General features: G+C 58.0%; 1 protein-coding gene across 3 annotated transcripts in view; it reads right to left on the bottom strand.

The window, feature by feature from the left end:
* Positions 1-21,137, bottom strand: part of PDGFRB (platelet derived growth factor receptor beta) — a 45,375-nt gene extending 24,238 nt beyond the window's left edge. The window contains exons 1-2 of one of the 3 annotated variants that reach the window (XM_006021161.3): positions 20,970-21,137; positions 788-873 (exon numbers count right to left, since the gene is read on the bottom strand). In XM_006021161.3, coding sequence (XP_006021223.1) covers positions 788-839 — 52 coding nt within the window. In that variant the 5' untranslated portion in view covers positions 840-873; positions 20,970-21,137. Of the gene's footprint in view, positions 1-787; positions 874-5,217; positions 5,380-12,924; positions 13,393-20,969 lie in introns of those variants that run through there. The other 2 variants (XM_014518757.2, XM_014518756.2) reach the window with 2 other exon arrangements.
* Positions 21,138-22,026: the final 889 nt, after the last annotated feature.

The raw sequence follows: 22,026 nt of genomic DNA, 5'->3' as shown, positions 1-22,026 counted from the left end.
TGCGTGTAATGGTGAGAGGTGGAGAGCTAGGGCGCTGCATGTAATGGTGAGAGGTGGAGAGCTAGGGCGCTGCATGTAATGGTGAGAGGTGGAGAGGGAGGGCACTGTCTCCCTTCTGGGTGCATGCTGTGGGCCATGGGGGAGCAAGGTCTGTGGATGAGGGAAGAACACAGCGGTTAAAAAAAAAAAAGAGGAGTGAAAGTAAACTCTCTCGGAAATCCTTTGGAAGTGATACAGAAAGCAACATCTTCCTGAATGGCTTCCTGTGTCGCTTCCTGGCAGCTCTTCACGGCTGCCAGCTTCCGCGCTGCACCCTCTGCCCCGAGCGCCGCTGTCGGGAGCGGGGTCAGGCAGGCGGAGGGGGGTCACAATGCTCAGCTCGGCCTGCAGCATGGCACTGCCCTCCGCCTGCAAGGCCCCTGCCAGGTTGCACGTGCAATGAAAGGGACCGATGAACAACTTCTGAGGCCAGCTGTTTGCGCCGGGGCAGCGGTTCTGCTCGTGCAGTGTGCCAGGCCTCTTTCCGGGGAGATCTGGGAGCAGCTTTCCAGGCCAAATGAAAGCCGGGGTGCCTGCCCCATCCCCTGCAAGTGAGGGCAGCTGAGCCCTCACTCAGCTCCTTAAAACTGGAGCCTGAGCACCCTGGGCAGGGGAACCAGGCCTTGTCTCAGGAACCAAGCGTGTGACACTAGCCCCGGACACAGGAGGTGCCGAGTCTGCGTTCCTATTTCTTTTGGCCCCCCCGGACTGTTCCCCTACAGTTCGTCTCCCCCCATCATACACTCACCTGCGAGGAGAAGGAGCAGGAGGAAGGGTCCCCTCGGAGCCGGAGGAGGCATGGTGACGGGGCTCAGCTGCCCTGCGCGCCACGTCCTGTCAAAAGCAACCTAGAATGAGCGCAAAGATCCTGGGACCAAAGCGGATCCCTCAGGTCACCTGGGGCCGGGCTGGCAGCGTGGCAGGACCCGCTCCCAAGCATGCAGACGGGGCCGTGGCAGCCAAGGAGAAACCCAGGCGGGCCGTGTGCCCGGCTGCCAGGGCTCTGCGCTGGGATGCTCCCAGTCCTGTCCAGCTTTCCAAGGCCCCGGTCAGCTGAGACCGCAGCACTAGGCAACCTTTGCTTTATCTCTTGCTCTCGGCGAGCCGGCCCCGCTTTCCTCACTCTGGATCCGCTCCGCGGCCGTCTCCGGCCAGCGGGGCTTTCACCGCGTCTTTCCATGAGTCGCCTCCCGTGTTGCTCATCCCTGTTTGAAAGCTCACTTGCTTTGAAGTGTCCTGGCTGGAAGGCCCTGTCTTTGCTCGCCCACACTTCTCCGCCTCTTAGCTTCTCCTCCCTTTGCTCCCAGGGGTGGGTGGCAAGGCTGCTTGGGAAATGAGTTGGTTTTCCCTGGAAAAAGTCTACCTTTGTTTGGTGGGAAATGCTGAAAAAATGTCGGATTTGGGCTTTTCTAACTCCCCCACCTCAAAGCTGAAAGCAGGCACTTCAGACACCCAGTTGTCCCCTCCGAAATAGTTTCCGTAGAAAACGGACTGAACCCTCCCGGCTATCGGCTCACACGTCCTATGCAGAACGGTGGCATCTATAACTGCTCCAGGGACAGCATAGTACTCATGTCCTTCTTTATCCCCACTGAGGGGTATCAACCAGCCAGTGCCGTCTGCCTCTGCAGATGCTGGGACAAATATTTGTCGGAGAGAAACAAAAGGAAGGAGCTCAGGGGAAGAGGGTCCCATTGCACGTGACGGGAAGGCACTGAGAAACCAACACCCAGGGGCTGGGAAAAGAAGACAAGGAGCAGAAGGATGTGCTGGAAGCAGTCGGGGGCCGGGAGGTTGTGCAGCAAACGGCTCAGGTGGCAACCAGGCTCTCTGGAGCTGGGGGAGGGAGCCCGTCCCTCCAGCATGGGCACTGGGAGGTATTTCGGGGCTGGAGTCTCCTTGCAGTACTTCTGCGCTCTGGGGCTTGTCATGGCATTGGCAAGCGGGGAGCAGCCCATCTCCCCCATCACTGCTATAGTGTCCCATAAAGAAACAGGGAGAAACTTGGGGAGACATCACGCCATGAGACCGAGTACACAGGAGCCCGACTGAGTCATCATACACAGAGTGAAGTTCCCCAGTAAATACCCTGGAGCGAATATTGTCCCCAAGAAAGGAAGGAAATCACAGATGGCACCGAGACAGGAACCTCAGGGACCGAAGCCAGCTCCCGGACGCGGCGTCGTGAGAGTTGGGCTTGAGTCCCAGCCTAACCTGGGGTCCTCGTCCAGGTCTGACCTGTATGACAAGCCCTGCTGCTACCGTGAGCTGGACCTTCCCTGCCTCCCCTACAACGGACTGCACTCTTTTGGATCTGGATCTAACAGACAACCCCAAAAGCTGCCTTTGCAATATCGTTGGCGATGGATCCCTTTCCTGTGCCAGCGTTCACAGAAATGCTGTACGAGAGGCACGCAAAACGCTGCCGACCCCGGCTCCAGATGCCGTCTCCTGCTGACCCGGGACTGGAGCTGCGTCTGTCTGCTGGACATCAGAAGGAAATGGTTTCTAAATGACGTGCAGCCGTCAGATGTTTTTGTTATCCTTTCGCTTGGCTTGAAAAGGCCTGATTTACCAGAAAAGCCAGCCAGGTCTACAACTTATTCAGCAACTTTCCCCCAAACCTTGTGATTCTTTCTGCTTCCTCAGAGGGCCATTTCCCAGAGGGAGCCCCTGCACCGGGGAGATGAAAGGAGTGAGATGGGCTTCAGGCAGCCAACTTAGATGACATCAGTCTTCCAGCCCAAGGATCCTGACCTGGTCCAGCAGCAGAGAGGAACAGATATGGAGACAGAAAGAGAGACCGGCCGCACCATGGGTGTGTGTTGGCATGGATGGGGGGAATGCCAGACAGACAGATGTCTTCATATATCTTAGCTGAGCAGTAAAGGCAACACCACAAAAAACCAAAGATCCACAAAAAACAATGGATTTTGTTTCACAACTCATCTGTACCAAGGTGTATTGTTAATAGGGCCACCTGTTTTAAAGCCAAAACTGGATTGTGATGATCCTCTAGTCTGACTTATATAACCGAGGTCCCGAGGGCCCCACTCCAAACTCTCTGCAGCAAGCTGGCCTTGCTGGTCAGGCTGTTTTAGAAAAGCAGCCATCAAACTTTATAAGATTGTGTCTTATAAAGTCCAACATGTGAGTGTGGTGATGCACCACAGCCGGCTGACCACCTCCTCGCGTGTGCAGCACACCCGCACACCCAGGATGAGCACCTGGCAAGTGTCAATGATAAAGCAGTTGTGTGGCTCCGTCGCATTCATGATGTGTAGCAGGAGAATGAAGTATATGAGAGAAGAAGACATCTAAGGGTGGTTCAGGCTGGCATATCTGGGACCAGACTGTGATCCCTCTTGAATGGGTTGGGTAGCGCCTTCTTCCAAGAGCACCCTTTGATGTTAGCAGGATTACCGACTCATAGAAAAGGAGGGTTGGGAGGGAGCTCAGGAGGTCACATCCAGTCCAGCCCCCTGCTCCAAGCAGGACCAACCCCGACTACATCATCCCAGGCAAGGCTTTGTCTACCTGGGTCTTCAACAACTCCAAGGATGGAGACTGCACCATGTCTCTGGGTAACCTGCTCCAGTGCTTCATCACCCTCCTAGTGAGAGAGTTATCCCTAATATCCAACCTCAACTTCCCTTGCTGCAACATGAGCCCATTGCTCCTTGTCCTGTCATCTGCCCCTGCTGAGACCAGCCTGGCTCCATCCTCTTTGAACCCCCCTGCAGGGAGGTGAAGGCTGCTATTCAATCTCCCTCGGTCTTCTCTTCTGCAGACTCAACCAGCCCACTTCCCTCAACCTCTCCGCACAAGTCACATCCCCCAGCCCCCAAACCACTGGGTATCACTCCTGGGAGACACCACTCATGGGGAGGGCACCAGCATCCAGGCCTCCAGTTGACCAGCCGAACCCCGCTGCGATTGTCATCCTCCACATCTGCCCACAGAGGAGCAGTGCCCGCAGGCGCTGGGGGCCGCTTGGTGCCCCTGGCTGCCCCCTCTACCTGGAGCTGGCTGCTTGCAAGAAGGGGAGATGCTTCCCACGTGGGGCTGGAGGGTGGCAACGTTTTGCTGACTGCAGCGACCTCTCCCTTGTTTATCTGCTCTGGCCGGGGCACAAGCCGCACATGCAGACACTGGTTTTTTCCCATCCCAGAGGAAATGCTTCAGATTGCCAGTCTCTTCCCAACACAGCTGGCCCAGTCTGCTCTGCCTTGGGGCGGGGAAGATGGGTGGAGGAGAAGCTGTCTGTGTTTGGTTTTCATTTGTATGGCTCCTTTCTAGGGGACGGAGAGCTCAGTCTTATTCAGAGCCAGGTCTGGCTGTCAGAAAGGTGGGTTTGCTCGTCTCTCGCACACGCGCACAGACACAGACGCACGGCGCCAAGCTCCGGGCTGCATTCAAAAGCCACATGGAGCCCATCAAATGCTGGCAGGTTTGATGTCCTCGAATCAAACCCAAATAATTAGCGTCAGACACTCGCAGGGAGAGATAGGAAACGGCTCAGGAAGTGGGAGCTGCGGTGACTCGCCGGGCTTGCCAACGCTGGCGGGGTGTTACGGCGAGGCTCGTGATAGTCGCTGTTCTTCCCAGAGCCCCGGTGCCACAAGCCGAGTGGGGATCGCAGCCTCCCTGCCCCAAAGACCCTGCTCCTAGGCCTGCGCCGCGCAAGGAAGGGGCTGAAACCTTGCCCCAAGTGCCAGACACCCCATAGAAAAGCCCCTGAGTTCATTATGTTTAAAAACATCACAGTGGTGTGGGGCATGGGTCGCGCATTGAAGACGACAGCCCTTGACCCCCGGTAGGTCTTACATTGCTGCCCCCCTTCCAGCTGCCCCGCAACCCGAGCATCGCTCCTCCGAGCACGGGCCGGCAAGCCACTAGGTCGCTCTTCTCCCAGCTAGTTTTGCACGGAGCGAAGCTCCGCCAGGTTGTTTCTTGGGGATTTCCATTGCCGGCTCAGTGCTTTCATAATCCGTCCTGCTGCTGTCTCCCATCTGGGAGCCAGGGCTGCCAGCGCACGGGACACCGTCCCCGCTCCAGCCGGGAGAAATGAGGCAAGGAGGAGGCATCAGAGGTTGTGACACCCTTTGCTTCTCCTTTGCCCCAGCTCTCCCCATCAAGCAAGGTCCTCATTGGGAAACCACCCTGGAGCCTCCCTACCTATTCACGTGCCTCCTGCCGCCTTGAGCTCGGGGGCCGGTGCCAGGGCGAGAGCAGGATTCAACCCACGGCGGTCTCGGACCTCCCCGCACCTCCAGCAAGCTTCCCTCTTTTCCCAGTCCCCCCAGAGCAGCGCGAGGCTGCCTCCAGGCCTCGGGGAGGGAAGGAAAATCGTTAGTAGCCTGTTAGGGGATTTTTTTTTTGAGCTGAACTGTTTATTATTCTGAAAGAGGAATTTGGCTGGGAGAGGAGATGGGAGGTCACTTGGCTCCAGGATGCAGCTCCGGCTGGATTGGAAATGCAGGCACTTGGCGGCCTCTATACAAGCCAGCTGACAATGTGCCTTTGAGCGAGCGAGGGGCTCAGCTCGGTGCGGGGCCGTGCAGGAGCAGCAGCTTTCTCCGGGGCTGCTGGTTCCCTCCCGCAGGGCTGTAGTCTACCCTACAGCAGTGTTTCTCAACCTTTTAAGTAGCAAATACCCCCTAACTTCTGAAAATGTTAATAAGCACCCCAACACTCAATTTTCCAGGGGATTTTATATTTACACACTAATGCGTGCTATATGTTGGAAGAAGGGCTGTGTATACAAGGCCGTGATATGACAGATGTCTGATCTGGAGTGGGTAGGGTTGCCACCTTTTACACCAGGGGTGCACAACTCAAGTATGTACCTGGGCTAGAGGTGATGTGGGCCAAAGCTAGGAGGGCTGAACCCAGTGCTGTGCCAAGTGCGATGCGCCAAATTATTACCGGGGAATTTTCATGCGCGGTGCGCCCAATTTTTTGCCATAGTTTTGAGAGGAAAAGACGGAGAGAGAGAGGAAAAGAGTGCACGAGAGAGGGAGTGTTGGGGTCCCCGTGTTCCCCCTGCCTGTATCTCGCGTACCCCCAGGGGTACGTGTACCACAGGTTGAGAAACTATGCCCTACAGCTCCCTGGATATCAGGGGGTTGCATCTTTGTACACGGGTGCTGAGCACGGCTCTGAGCTTCCTCTGGTCTCTGTGCTGACTTCCTTGGGGTTTCTGAGCATCTCCGTGTGATGCAGAGATGGGGCAGAGATGGGGCGGGTGAACTGAATGCCCCGACACCTTTCCAGAGAGCATGGATGGCTACAACCCCTCCCCTCGTGCAACTTTACAATGCCCTATTGTCACATCTTATCTCCTCTCTCTCATCTCATCTGTCCATGCAGCATCCGTGATAAAGCCCCCCTGGCCTGTCACTCCTTTTGATGTGGGGAGCCAGGCTGCAGAAGACGAGACAGCAGCAGGAGGCAGCTCTGGGCTCTGCTGCTCCTACGTACACAAACCCACTCGGGCGCCCGGGTCGAGGAAGGTGCGGTAAAGGGCTAGAGCAGGCCTGGTCTGGGCCAGCTGAGAAAAAGCCCCCTGTTTTAAACTGTTATCATGCCCCTGGCCCTCGCCTCCTGCTTCTGTGGCCTGCAGCATGGGGCACTGGGACAGGGAGCTCACCTGAGCTCACCTTGGATTGATCAGCCTGCGTGATTGAATCACATTAGTCCCTATAAGCCCTGGCCAAGATAGGGACCCCCTTGTGCTAAGCTCTGTGTGGACATGAAACAGGCTTCAAAGACTTTGCTATCTCAGCGGGCAAGGGTGGAGGGAGGGGCAGAGCTCAGAAGGGACGTCTGTGGCTGAACTGGGACAAGGACCCAAGTTAGTGCTCTGCTGCTTGCTGCTTAAAAGACATTTCAATGCTGCTTCTCTTCTTTCTTCCCTGCTTGCAAGGGCTGGTTGCAGCTGTGGCTTCTTGTCCATCCCCCTCTGCCTAGGATGGGGAGCCAGGGCCAGGCCTTGCCCCGTGAACTTGTCTTTGAACTTCTGCGATGGCTGACACTGTGCCAGCCTGGGCTGAATGAGCCATGCATCCTCTCCTGGGGAATGATATCCTGATGCTCCTTGATCCACGACACCATGCCAGCCTGGTCCAAGTGAGCCATGCATCCTCTCCTGGGGAATGATATCCTGATGCTCCTTGATCCACGACACCATGCCAGCCTGGTCCAAGTGAGCCATGCATCCTCTCCTGGGGAATGATATCCTGACACTACGTGATCCACGACACCATGCCAGCCTGGGCTGAGTGAGCCATGCATCCTCTCCTGGGGAATGATATCCTGATGCTCCTTGATCCACGTTTGATTCCTTCAGCCATCTCGGACTCCCCTGCCTGCATTGCAACACCATGCGGAGAAGCGTTATCAAGCTCTTCCTACGCCAAAGCCTCCAGACTTATCACATTCCCTGCTCTTGCATGCAGATGTGATTAAGCCACAGAGGCCTTGGCTAATACCTGAAGTATGCTGTCGGCTCAGGGAGGACAGCTCGGGATAGACTTTGCAGGACAAGAACGTGCTTTGATTTTACTCGGTGTGCCTTGCAGCATGTCTCCAGGCCTTCGGGCTTGTACGAGATGGCAGCTGCCCACAAGCCGCTTGCTCTGCACACGTGGATGAAGGGAGCAGCGTGTGCGACGTCCAGCTCCAAGTGAATGAGGAAGATCTTCCTGAGTGCCTGTGAGCTAAAATAAAGCAATGCCCGCCAGGCTCTCTGGAGCGGCCTCCCAGCTGGTGGGTCTTGAGTGTGTTCCCAGTCACATTTCCCACCTTTTCTGCACACGCACAAGGGCTGCTGTAGTCAGGTTGTGGGGATGGGGCTTTCTAAAGGCAGCATCCTTGACCCTTGGGTGGAAGGAAGCCCTGGCATGTCCCACCCCTGTGGTCTGATGCCCACAGCAGCACAGATTGAGGGTTTTTGCAATGCCAGACTGGGGAAGGAGCCATGCATGGCTCACTTTGCAATGCCAGACGGGAAGGAGCGTGTGTGTGTGTTGGAGGAAGGGGGAGGAGGATGTGATGATCCTATGGGATTCTTAAAAACATGAACAAACTGGGAAACAATCCTGCAAGTTGAGCAGGTTGACTGAGTGACCGGGGTTGAGCAGATAGGAGACGACTTCTTTGCTGGTGGCAATATGGGAAGACCGAGCAACGCGTGCTGGGCAGAGGTGGGATGGGACCCTACCAGCCCCCGGCCACCCACTCACCCTGGGGATGAACTCTGTCCCGGCCACTACAGTTACTGTCCCATGAAAATGAGGATGCACAAGACCCTTGCAGGAAATACAGCCTGAATGTATGCCATCTTACTGCAAGGAGGAAGGCCATGTTTTGTGGCTCCCATCACTGCCTTTATCTTCACCTTTCCCCGTATAACTTGTCTCCCCATTGCTTCGTGCTAGCCCCAGACCTCTCCTCCTTCCTCGGGCAAAGCTGCCACTGGAGACCACCGAAGACGAAGGGGTCCCAGCTAAGCTCCAGTGAGTCTGGGACGAGGGTGCTGAGATCAAGCCCTAAGCCACAGCGGGTTTCAGACCTGATGCTCGCGGCCGGCAGGGCCAAGCCAAGGTAACGAGCAGACAAGGGAGGAGAAGCCAGGCCTCGCACCCGAACGCTGCGCCGCTTCTCTTCCTCTCGTTTTCTATTTCTAGCTCTTTTTACAAGGTCCCATCCGGGCGGCAAGTCCAGGCTTTCCCACAATGCTTTGCTGGCCTCGAAATTCTGCCAAGCCAGCCATACATCTGGTGCCGATTAGCGGAAAGTAAAATATACTTTAGTCCTGCTTTGTTTAAAGGCATCATCTGAGTCATTAAGTGAGATCATGGATGCTCATGTGCAACGAAAAGCACCGTACGGATCTCATGATCGGTGCGCAATGGCTCCATCCGCACGGGCCAGGGCTCTGCCTGCTGCCAGGAGCGCGGGTCCTGGTCTTTGGGGCCGGGCAGGGCTATCTGTGCAAGGCAAGGTGAGGTCTAAAAACTCTGACTACAACCCTTCTGCAGCAAACCTTTTCTTCTGGCCTCTCTTCCTCTCCTCCCTCTCCCCAGCTCTGTGACTCCAGTTCTTTCCCACCCTTTAATCTAAATAAATCCGAGCGTTTTTTGGCTGGAACTGTCCACAATTGCAACATCCCGCCTCTGGGGTCCTCGGGCTCCCATGACACCGCGTTTACTCACAGGCCAGATTACCATGCAAGAGCCCTTTCTTTTTTTCCCAACACATGGCTGGAATTAGGAAGCGTGCACACATATGGAGAGACTGTCTTTCCAGGCTCATAAACAGGGGATGATAAAGCACAGAGGTAGGAAATCTGAAACCGAGCTGGGGGGGCGGAGGGATGTCTCGGGAGACTCAGGGTACATCCAGGCATGCTGAATGAATGCTGAATCTCTTTCCGGGCTTCTATCTAGACCATCTGGAGAACCACCCAGGGGCCAAACCTCTGTCATCCTGCGGTCCGCCAGCCATTCGTGCCAGGGCAAAGTGGGCGTCCACGGCACCCGTGGTCTGCTGGAGTTTGCACAGCCAGAAATGATGGCCCAAGGTAGGCCAATGTGATTGTGTTGTACGTCACTCTGGAAGCAGAGGAAGAGGTGCATGCTTTACCTCTTCCAGCCCAGCTAACGGAGACCCCCAGCATTACAGTGACCCCATACCTAGCACCTCTGAGCAGGTTCTCCAGAGTCCCTGGGTCTGCCCCAAGGCACAGAGTATCAGCCCCAGATGGGGACGGATATCATAGACAGCGGCAACTTCCAGTAGCACCCCCTGCCTTTCATGAGCTCTACATCAGACTGCTCCATAAAAGATGATCCCCTTGTGAGCCAAAAAGGATCGCACGTGGCTGCAGAAGGTTTTCAAATCCATATTTAGGGTCTGAATAAAACCTGCCCTGTTTACAGGGGCGCTGAGCAATCCCACCCCGAGGCTGCTGGGATCGCAGGGCACTTGGCACCTCGGGAAATCGGGTGACCTTCATTCAGGTGCCGAGGCGGGGATGTAGGTGCCTTTCCTGAGAATGGAAATTGTCACTGTCAAGTCTAGTTACTTTTGTGGGACCAGCCTCATCAGGGACCTCCGCTGAGGCCCAGCTGGGTACAGCCAAGACCACCATCAACTGAGCATCCTTTTCCGCAGGCAGCACAATACTGGAAGGCACCTCCCGTCTGGCTCCAACCAGGGCCAAATCCTTGGCTGGTATCAGCCAAAGTGGCTGCCCTGAAGTCAATGGAGTTGACTAAGTGGCTCTGGCTGGCAACCAGGCTCCAGCATGAGTCACAAGCGTTATCCAGAGCAGGCAGGAGGGTGGGCTACTGCAGCGCTTCCATCCTTGCAGGATTTTAAGGCCCGGCTCGACAAAGCCTTGGCTGGGATGCTGTAGCTGGGGCTGGTCCAGCTTGGAGCAGGGGTTGGACTAGACGTGACCTGAGCTCCCGTCCAACCCTCATTTTGTACAAGTCTATTCTAACCTGCCCCTTACTGACCTCCCCTGATGCCAGGCAGCTTTGGATCATCATAATCTTGATGGTTATTATTAAGCATCGCTCTAGCTCTCTTACCCTCCTCTCCTCGCACTCACCAGAGCTCGTTGTAGTGCCCCAAATGCTCCCCTCCCCTCCCCTCGGTGCTCTCACTTGAGAGGCTGGCAGCCATCTCTGAGCCAATGGGTCCCAATTTGATGACACCATTTCTCAACCGTCCCACAGCAGAAACTCCCACTAGCATCCCATATCTTCATGAACTCTACACCAGCCCCAGAAAAGATGAGATCTGTCGCCATTCAGCCCTGTCCCTCTTAGCCTTGTTCCCAGAGTAATTCGGCGAGGAAAGGGAAGCCGAGGGGAGGTCGGCCTCGTCGAAAGGACGCTGCTCCTGCAAAGTCTCCGCTCCGGGATAACTAAGTCAGTGTCTCCGAATGCACCTGCCTTCCCCGGGCCCCTTGTCCCCCACAAGCTTCCAGCCACCAAGGCTTGGTCCCTGCTCTTTCTATGCTGCACATATGAAGGCCACAACCCAGAAAGAGATGGGGAGGGTGCTGGGAAGGGTGGCACATGCAAGGGCACACAGCGTGGGTTTGCTCGGTGGCGGCCGTGGGGTGGAGGTTGGCTACGCAGCCCCTGAGCCTGTTGCATCCCTGAAGGGTGAGCTGTGTTACACGCTGGATGCGCGTGCGTGAGTGGAAGCGAGCGTCCAGCTGCATGTGAGAAAGCAGGCCCACACGTGGCCTCGTGGCTCGGCCTCCGCTCACAGAAGCACAAAGCCTCGCTCTCCGGGATGCGCCAGGGGACATGAGCAGGGGGTCGTGCCCTGCTTCCCCCCTGAGCCATGCACCCCTTGCAGACCCCCGGGAGCAGCAGGAAGCGAGTGACCTCTTCTGTGCAAGTTCCAAATAAAACGAACCATCTGTTTGGAGAGGCGCCAGGGTTATAAATACCGACTCCCCTGCCCCATCGGGCCCACGTCCCTCTCCCGCTCAGCTGCGCATGCTTCCTCCGCCTCCGCCTTCAAAACACAGACCAGGCCTGGGGCTCGCTGGGCTATTCCTGACAGCGAGGGAACTTGGAGCCGTCTGTGGGAAAATGTCCCGTAGCCTTAGCAGCTGCAGCCCGGAGCAGGGGCTGGGGGCTCACCTGGGGAGGGGGACGGGAACAAGGGAAGGGGGAGGAAGGATGGAAGAGTTTGGAGAAGCCGTGTGCCGAGCAGAGATGTGGGACGAAGCGGGGCCGTTGCACGGCGTGGCTGACTGCCCATCCCTCACCCAGTGCCCCGCCAGCCCCGTCCCTCCACCCGGCCAGTGCAAGCATGCTCCACTGAGAGCCAAAGCCGGGCTCAGCGGGGTGCCTGCATGGGGAACCGTGACACCAGCTTCACTTGTGACCGGAGCTGGGATTTCCCATCAGGTCTCCTGCAGCGCAAGGGCAGTCCACTCCTCTGCTGGTCAGCTTGGAGCAGAGGGCCCCGGCATAACTCCGCTGCCACGCATGGCAGAGGACCGCATGTAGCCTTCCTGCGGTCATCACCCATGTCACAGACGGGGCAGAAAGCCCTGGCCTGGTCCGAGGTGTGGGCGGATGTGGGCAGCGGGTGCTCTCTCCGGGAGGGCAATAGGGAAGGGGCATGCACAGTTCCTCCATGGGCCCAGCCGGCCCAGTTCTGACTTATAGCTAGCTCCAGCAGGACTTGGCTGGGGACTCCTGCCGCTGCACTGGCTCTAGTCATTGCAGCCAGCGGTTCCAAGCCACAGTCAGGCCCATCTTCTACAAGCCCAAATATACCGTCCTTCCCCACCACAAATGGAGGAGCAGCTCGGCAGCACGAGGCAGCCCGGCAGGGTCAGCCAAACCTGTGGGTCCAACCCTGGCAACGACACTGACCCCTCTCCACGGCCTTCGTCAAGTCACTTTGCTGCTTTCCCCCACTCAGTCCCTCCGGCGAATGCTATGTGCCTGCCCTGCAGGGATTGCTAGCCAGTTGTATAAGACCCTGACTCTGAGATGCCTGAGCACTGCCAGCACCAGTCGTTGGGTGCCCTGCCTTCGCAGCAGGCGGGCAGGGGCCGGTGAACTCCCGGCCTGGATGCGGGCACTGCTCAGAGGGGCCCTGCATTTCAGAGCATCTCGCTGCTCCTCCACTGGTCCTGCCAGCTGGGTGGGATCAGAGAGAGCAGGGGTGGGAAGCAGGGATGAGAAATACTGCTTTGCCAGAGTATGCCACAGCCCAAGGCTGGCTCTGAACTCTCCCGAACAGCAGGCGGCAAGGCAGAGAGACCTGTTAAGCCTTTGGCACAGGCAGGGCCTGCTATCAGGGCCTACTCATCTTCCCCCTGCACCTCGAGGGTCCTACCTTATCTCAGAGCAGTTTTTCCATTGCAACCTCTGTGCTGGAGTTGGCGGGTCCAGGGCCGGAAGTGAGATACCACCCCGGTCCCTCCGGCTGGGCACTTGGCCACCTCGGGAGAGGGGAGCGGAGGCTTTTTCTCAGGCAGGTTTGTCAGCTGGCCAGAAAGCTGTGCTCTGTCCTCCCTTAGTAATTAAAGGGAAATGCCTTTCTAAGGCATACATGAGAAAAAAAAAAGCCCCTTCTCCCATGCGTGGGAGGCTTTCCATCAAAGCCCTCAGCTGTGATCAGCTCGGGACTGTCGCTGCCGCGAAGTCGAACCTGGAGCAGTGACTCCCGGGAGCCTCCTGCGTCCTGACGGGCTGTAATTATTTCCGAATCCGAAGGAGAGAGAGGCTCTGAGGAGGGAGGCACGGAGGGAGAGGGAAGAGGAACGGGAGCTGCTCCCCCCTTACATGCCTCTGCTGATTTCCAGCCCCCCCTGCACAGACAGGCAAAAATGCCAAGGAAAAATGAAGCCCCGAGCCACGCTGGGAGCAGCTGGCAGGGCATGATCCCAGCACACGACGGGGAGCGGAAAACTTCCGTGAGAGGCAGGTCCGGCGGGGCAAGGAATCCCCGTGGATGCATTTGCTCCTCCAGCTGCGAGGGACTGGGGCTTAATTTGTTCGTTATGGGGCTTCTCGGCCTCGCGTCCAGGATTAGCTGCTCACCCGAGCTAGGGTCAGGCAGGAATGGCTTGGAAAGGCCTCTGGGAGCCTCGGCCTGTTTGCAGAGCGTCGACCGGGGATTAGGCGGGCAAATCCCAGCAGGTTGGGATCCAAGGGCTGCTCTGAACCCATGGGGAGGGGGCTTCCTCGCTCTCAAGCTGGGACTCAGGAGCCCGGCTGCTGCTCCTGGCTCTGCCACCACACTGCTGGGCAGCCATGGGCAAATCACTTCACTTCTCTCTGCCTCTGTTCCCACCCCCCAACCACTGCTTTTTGAGGTCTGCAGGAACCCCAGTCGCAGACTGTGCGGTGCTGGGCGCTGTACAGACACCGGAGCAAAAAGACGCCTTGTGCCCCAAAGAACCGAGTTGGGTTTATCTCGACAGAGAGGAGTCTCCGTCCCAGCTGAGACTTCCTAAAAATAAGGAACATCACGTGAAGGAATTGGGAAGAGGCGCTGGCTGGACAGATATCCCTGTGGCGCAACCGTGCCTGTTGGCCGTGGCTTGCAAAATCTAGGGCACGTGAAAGAGCATGGCAGGGAGCTGCAGGCAGAAGAGAGGCGAGGCAGGAGGGAGGGCAATGGAACAGGAATGGTCTGATACGGCACCGAGAGCCTCTGCTGAGCTGCCACGCGGACAGCGTAACACGGGGGTAGGCAGGGCAGAGAGATGGCAGGGGTTGGGCAGCACTGTCTTGGGGCTGAAGCGCTGTTATGGGCTCTCTGGCTTGGCTACCCCCTTTCTGGGCCACTGCCAGGTAGGATGGCACCTGGGGGATTGGGCACAGTTGGGCCGGGCATGTGCAGGAGGGTGATAGTGTGGACAATTTAGCTTGCTCTGTGCTTCGGTGTAGCAAGGGGGGCTGGAGGCCTAGACTGCTGCTGCGCTAGCCACTTGGAGACCCCCTACCGAGCAGTCACAGAGACACAAATCATCCCAAAGGCCGCTTCCTCTCTAGCATAAGCCTTCATGACCCAGGGATAGCACTGGACCACCCAACATCCCAGTTGGAACCAGTAGGCAGGAGGTTTCCTGCCAGTCTGAGCCGTGGTAGGAATTATTCCCATCAGCACTGGTTCGCCGTGGGGAAGATGGAGCAGTGAGTGGTGCAGAAGGGAAGCCACGGACAGCTGTCCTGGGGGCAGGCAGACGGAGGTCGGCAGGGGCAGACCAAGGGGAAAGGAGAAGCCCATGAAAAATTTGGTGTCTGTCTTTTAGGAGACAGAGGCGCAGAGAGCGTTTTACTCCCTGCGCTCCCTCGTCCCCACCATGCTCTCCCTGCCACGGGGTGCTGGGGGTGCCATGGGGTCAGAGAGGGACGGGGCATTGCAAAATGCCAGGATAGGGTTACCCACGGTGGGGCAGAGGGAAGGCAGGGGGCATTTCCCCTGCCTCCTTATAACAGCAAGGCCGAGAGGGCAGGCAGAGAGCTGTGATATACCCGCCATCGCCCTTCGCCCTGCAGGCATCATCAAAGCAGGAGTGAAGGGTTGTCCTGATGGATGCCACCTGCTACTACCAGCCTCCCCACGCGGCACCGTGAGGCAGGCTCCCCTCCCGTGGCCATGTGGCCCCGAGTCCAGCCAAAGCCCAGCTCTGTTGCGAGGGGCAGCAGAGAGGGAGGCACGTGACAACCCGCTGGGGGCATCCCAAGAGCCTGGCGCTGCCCCAGGAGACACCAATCCCACCGCTGGGCTGGGCAGGGAGGAGCACCCAGGTGACAGCTCTGGGCTTATGCCCCAGCCGCCCGGCAGCTGCCCTCCTGTCTACCCTTGACCCCACCTGGGTGTGCAAGCCGCCCCTGTCCTGAAGACCCGACAAGCACCTTGGGAGGCACCTGAGCTGCGCTTCGGGGCTCTGGCTGCCGCCGTCCATCCGCTCTGAAACTTAACCTCCCTCCTCGGTCGCCCGATGGCAGCTTGCAGAGCCCCACCAGCCCCTCGGTCACTTCCGTGTCCTCCTGAATAGCCTGCCCAGGATGGGGATGGCGGTGGGGGGCACTTGGCCGCTCTGCAGAAGGGGGCTGGGGCTGGGAGGTGAGGCCCCGAAAGCCCCCGAAAGCCCCCAACCCTTTACACAAGTGGCTCTTCTATTCCGCGGCCATTTCCGAGGCAAAGAATTTGAAACCGAGGTGACTTCCAATCTGCAAGGGGAGAATGCGCCTTCAGAAAGAGAGGCTCGAGATGGTTTATTTTCTCTTGGCCCCAGTTCAGACAAACCCACAAGCAAACATATTTTCTGTATAAATAAGACAGTGTGTCTCGCCAGTTAAAGCAATTCAAACATGAATGTAGCGATTTAATTGGTGCCAATTACTGTGTCTCGGTAGCATTAAGATTTCAGTCACAGCCCCTTCAAGGGCTGGACGGGCCAAGGACGCCGGGGCAGCGAAGCGGGCGCGCAGGCGGGAGCAGCGGGACACAGCCCTGCAGGGATCGGGCTCTCAGATCACCTGCCAGGCGGCTCCTCCGTGTAACCCCCGTTGGAGGGGGCAGTACGGGGGGTAGGGCTTGGGGAGAATAAGCCCCCTTCCCTACCCGAGAGGAAGCCTTTCCAGAAGGGCAGCTCCCTCCATCGAGGGCTGAGATCTTTGATTCATAGATTCATAGATTCATAGATGTTAGGGTCGGAAGGGACCTCAATAGATCATCGAGTCCGACCCCCTGCATAGGCAGGAAAGAGGGCTGGGTCTAGATGACCCCAGCTAGATGCATGTCCAATCTCCTTTGGGGAAGGGTTTCCTCTTCTCCCGGGGAGGCAGAAGCCCAGAGCCGTGGGGCTGGCAGGGAGCTGTGGACGTCACATCTAGTCCGCTCCCCTGGATCGGCCCTGTCCAAGCCCTGCCGGACAAATCCAATGTCTAATCCACTAGCAAAACTACAGCCAGGCACGGGACATCACACAGGTACAGCCGGGGGCCCGCGGCAGCCACTGTCCTGCTGTCGCAAAGGTTGTTAATGTACTCTGGAGAGATCCAAGGGAAATGGCCCCGGAGGAAGGCAGATAGGAGCCTTTCCGCCCCCCCGGCTCTAGGGGCTTTGAGGTCCGTGCTTGTAATGTGGGCCCGTGTCTGCTCCGAGGAGGACCCGGGCTGGGTGGGCCGCGCCGCGCTGAACGTCAGCGGCTCTTTCGGGCGCTGGTTTTCTGCACGGGCCCTTTAAGCTGCAGCGCGCTGGCGCTCATCATTATTCTGAGTCTCTGACATTTATAGAGCTCTTTTCATCATGCTGGGAGGGAGGCCGCATCCAACCAGTAGTGCTTGCTAGCAGCGGTGGAGAGGAAGGGCCAGCTGCTGGCTCATGCTCCCCCCACCATGCAGTGCCCTGAAGGAAGGGGCACGGCCAGCTATGCACCTCCTGGGCAATGAGCTCCCCCTGCCCTCAGCACTCCCAGTCCCTCCAGGCCACCAGCCGCCTGCTTCACTCAAGGCTGCACAGGCCCACTCGGTCTCCTCTGCCACAGCCCTCCTGTGTGACCTTGGGCAAGTCACTTCACCCTGCTGGGCCTCTAAAACAGAGCGGATCCTGCTCCACTGCCTATTTTGGCTGGGAGTTATTTGGGTCAGGTGCCACATCCGACTGTGCTTGGGGCTGCACACCCACAACTCGGCCTCCAGCTGCGTTGCAAACAATAAGCAGCGTTTTTGTGCCGCTCGGTTCCTGGAAGAGGGGGCAGCTCTGGAGACAAGAGTGCCTGGCGGGGGGTGGACAGTGGAGGAGGGCCGAGGTGCACTTGGCCTCAGGGAGCCTAATTAGGCATTGGGGGTGGGAGGAAAATTGAACTCGTTATGTCCTATTTGCCTGACAGAACGGAAGGAGCCTCCTGGAGTTGCTCCAGCCTCTCAGGGAACAATTCCCAGTTTACAGGCTCCCTCTAAGACCTTCTCCTGGGGACCCTGTCCCCGGGCTTCAAGCAGTGGGGAAAAAACAAATTTGCTCCCGGGAGAACACGGTCCCAGTCCTCCCTTGCGTTCCTGCTGTCCCGGCCCAAACCGAGAGCCAGGGCAGTCCCTGAGCTCTGGTCGACACTGGGCCAAAGGCCGCCGTCCCCACGACAGCCCGTGGCACAGGCCATGGGCAGACTAGGCTGTTACAGTCACGAGTGGCCGACTCCAGACTCCAGCTTCATATGTCGGTAAGAAGTCTGCACGGCGGAGCCTCTGGACTTCTGTCCCAAGATGGGGCTGGATACTTCTTCCCTCATCTCCATGTCACCTCCCTGCTTGCAGGGCAGAGGCGAGCCTGTGATGCAGCTGTAGCTGGTAGGAGCCAAAAAGCAGGAGCAAAGGGTCATCCTTCTCCAGGACCCTGCAACCCAGGTCAGACCTGAACGGGGGAACTGAGCTCCTGTCACCAGGTTGCCGTCGGCTGCAGGCCACAGATCATAGACATGCAGGGTTGGATGGGAGCCCCGAGAAATGATCCAGCTCAACCCCTGCATGGAGGCAGGTCTGATACACCTAGAGAACTGCCCTGGCCCATGGTCATCTCACCCGCTCATAAAAACCTCCAAGGAGGAAGGGTCCAGGTTCTCTAGCTGAGGATGTTTCTCCGACATCCAGCCTAAATCTTCTGTGTTGCAAATAAAATGATTTCTTTTTGTCATAGATTCGTAGACATTCGGGCTGGAAGGGACCTCGGAAGATCATCGAGTCCAGCCCCCGGCCCAAAGGGCAGGAAGTCAGCTGGGGTCACAGGATCCCAGCAAGATAAGCATCCAAAATGGAAATCCCAGATGACAGCTCACTGTCCTCTCTACAACCTTTTACATAAGAGGGAGACTTCTCATGTCAGTCCTCTCTTCTCTAGACTAAAGGAGCCTAGTTCCTTCAGCCTTTTTTTTTAACAGGTTTGTAAACCTCTCATCCCTCCTGCTGCTTCCCGCTGGACTCCCTCTTGCTTGCCTGCACCTTGCGTATCGTCTCAGATTCACCTCCCAACGGCAGTTCAGGCAGGAGACCTTTCTCTGCTCACCATCCTCCTTTCCCATGGCTCTGGGGACACGTGGGAAACCGGGGCACTGCTTGCTGCTCTTCCCAGCCTTCCCCCTGCCCTGCCGGCTCTCACTTAATACCTGGACATAGGGATAGTTGACAGGCGGGGGGACGGGGACTTCTCGTGTGGCAGCTGCTCGGTGATAACTCTGCATGCTCAGACCTACCCCGAGAGGGAGTCAAGCTGTGTGGTCCCTTACCCTGCGTGGAAGAGAAGTCACCGTGGCTGAGCTCCCACTTCTGGTGAGATAAGTGTGTGCACATAGGCAATGAGCACAGAGCAGGTGAGGTCTGCAGAAACCCCTGGTTTCCACCCACTGAGCACGTGGGACCACGACTCCCTGCGGTGGCATGATTGGTGGGGGGTCTCTGATTTTGGATACAGACCTCAGCAAGGGACTCAGATGTCAGAGAGACACTCAGCACTCAGGGTATAACAGGCTGGTTTTCCCAGGCGCAGGGCTGGAAGGGACCTCCGGAAGTCAGTGAGTCCAACCCCCTGCTTCAGGCAGGATCACCCCTATCCAAAGCATCCCATAAAAACCATAATCTATGCTCTACACAAGACGACCATCAACAACTATCTTCAGCTGAGTGCCCCCAAATTGGAGGCACTCAAACACACCCACCTCCTTGGAAAACTTTGGCCTCAGTTTCTCACTCTCACAACCGCAAATGAAACACGGATTGTGCAGCGCTGCGCCCGTCCTAGGGCGGGTGACCACCGAGTGCCGTCCATTCAGCTCCCCGGAGGATTACCCTCGGTCCCTAAGGACCAAATTCAAACGGCAACACCATTCACCCCTTCTCTGCTGCCCACCTGAGCAGAAACACCCTGCTGCTTAGCACAGGCCACCCACTCTGGGATGCTGGATGGGTGCTGGGTGCAAGAAGAGCCTTTTCCTCGCCCGTTGAGCTGGGAAATGCTTCCACTCAAGGTTTGTCTTTTCAAACAGCAAAGGTGCAAAGCTCCCCTGCGAAAAGTCCCGGCTGGATGAATAATCCCCTCCAAGAGGAGGCTGGACAGTGCATCCGGGCCCCTTCCCATGAGTGGGCTCAGAAGCACTAACTCATTCAAGGTCCCATTGCATGGCTCGGCCTCCTTTGGGGCTCTTGCCCCGACTTGATGGGCTTTTGTGGCCTAAAATTCAGCAGAATATGGCTTTCCATTGAGGCCGATGGCTGTGAAAGAAACCTTCCACTTGGCCATGCTGTACGTATCCAGGCTACTCGGGAAGGAGCTCTCTCAGGTCCCGGCAGCAGCGAGAGCTCTGCTCCAGCTGCTTCCCCCTGAGATTACCCTGAGCCTCAAGCTGCAGCTCCACCAGAGACCCGAGCTGCCCCGTTCCCCTCCATGGGGACGTTATCCGCTAAGGCTCACCTGGACGCTGCAAGGGGCAAATTTCAAGTCAGGGAGGTGCGGTTCTGTGCCTCCCTGGCTAATGTAAGCACAGCAGTCGTTCACATGAAGGCGCATGCCGAGGGCCACATGAAACAAGGATGGACGTAGCCGGGGTTGCAAAGGTCCCACTGAATGATGCCATGGACGTCCTGGGCAGAGGGACGCCTGTCTGCACAGGGAAGCCGTCCTCACGTTGCAGTCAGTGGGACCCAAACACAAGCTTAAATTCTTCCTAGAGTGAGCACCCGAGGCTTGCCAGCATTCACGTCCCTCCAGGGCCCCTGCAGACCTGTCACTGCCCTCATGGGGATCTGCTGTGGGGCCGGTGGAGAGACCAAAGGGCACAACTGAGGAGCTCTCCCATGGGTGCCACCCTGCTCTGGGGAGCAAGCACAGCCCCGTCTTCCCACGGGGCCCTGACTAAGTGCCTTGGGGGTCAGCGCAGTACTCACCAGCCGGGCACCCGCAGAGCTGCTTTCTAAGAGGCAGAGCCTGGGCCGAGGCACCGATGCCCAGCACAGAGTCCCAGTGCCCCCCCAGCTTTGCCCTCAGTCCCCACTGCACCTGGCACAGCGGGGGGCACTGGGACAAGAGCAGGAAGGGGTGCAGAAACCCCTTGGCTTCCCCCATCACCCCAGCCCTGCAGAGGGGAGGTTGGCTCTCACCCCGGGGTGCCACCCTGCTGCCTCTGTCCCACTCGGGGCTGCCTGCTCCTTCTGCCCGGCTCTGGGTGCAACCCCCCAGCCCCCTCCCAGGGTCACCCACTTCCCCCTATACAGCCAGCTCCCTGGGGACTTGCATCACAGTCCCTGGGGACTTGCATCGGAGCCTGGGCAGCCAGCAGGGTCCCTTTCCCCAGTGCAATCCCAAACCTGGGGAGCTGCATGGCCGCAGGGATTTAACTGCAAGGGCTGGGGGGCGAGGGGGCACTCGAACGCCCTTACCTGGAGCCCGCGCGGCCGGAGCCCTTCCCCGTCTGGCCAGGGCTGCCCCCGAGCTCTGTCCTGCCTGGAGCATCCAGCGCAAGGGGCAGGTCCGAGCCGCCTCCCGGGGAGCAGCCCCTGCCCTGCCCTGCCTCCCCGGGCTGGGCTGGCTCTAGCTCTGCTCTCCGCGTCTGCTTTCAATTCTGGCTCTTTTCCCTGCCTCCTCCTTTTTTCTTTTTCCCTGGCTTCCAGCCCCCCTCCCATTTTTCCCCTTTCTCAGGATATGAGGGGATGTTTAGAGAATCCGCTGCCCACGCCAGCAGCTGACTCATGTTTTTATTCAAGAAGGCCTGCGCTCAACTGACTCCACACATTCCCTTCGGATCTTGGCCGGAGCTGGCACCGTGCAGGCTGAGCCCCTGGCAGCAGGCTGGGCCGGCCGCTGTGTTTCTCCAGCTGCCACCCGGCCCCTTAGGTGTGCAGCCCCTTGCGCGCGGGCTCGACAGCCCACCACAACGACCCCTTTGCTGGCACAGCCCAGTGAGGAAGGAGAGTACGTTCTTCCAGGGTCAGGGACCAGGGCTAGCAAAGGAGTCTGAGTTGCCGGTGGGGCGCGGGTTAGCCCCCCGGCACCGGGAACCCATGTGGACACTGGATTCAAACAAAGGCCCTTTGGATTTGAGTCTGGATGCGCACCCTGAGCTTTGTGAAGGGAGATGAATTTGCAAAAATGCGGGGGGTTTCCCTGAGCGCCCCGGTGCAGGGGTCTGTCTACATGGGGATTAACCTATTGCACCTCTCTGGCTCCGGCAGCCTGATGCCATACCTGGACACTTTTTTGGGTGAGTTTCTGGCTTAGTGGAGCCTTTTGTGGGTGAGTTTCTGTCCCTGGAGCTGGTTTCAGGCCCTGGGTTCACCAGGATATCCTGGGAAAGCCCAGAGAATAAAAACATGTTGCAAGCATGTGACGACCCACTGAGCCAACCTGGGAAATGCTCACCTGGGTCCAGCATAGGTTAATGCCCCCTGGGCCCAGCGGGTCTTTGGCCTGCCGTTACCCCGGGGAAATCACCCTGTG

This window comes from Alligator sinensis, unplaced genomic scaffold, assembly GCF_000455745.1.
Source record: "Alligator sinensis unplaced genomic scaffold, ASM45574v1 scaffold550_1, whole genome shotgun sequence".
Classification (NCBI taxonomy): Eukaryota; Metazoa; Chordata; order Crocodylia; family Alligatoridae; genus Alligator; species Alligator sinensis.
The sequence above is the reverse complement of the archived record's forward strand: the minus strand, read 5'-3'. Positions and strand labels throughout refer to the sequence as shown.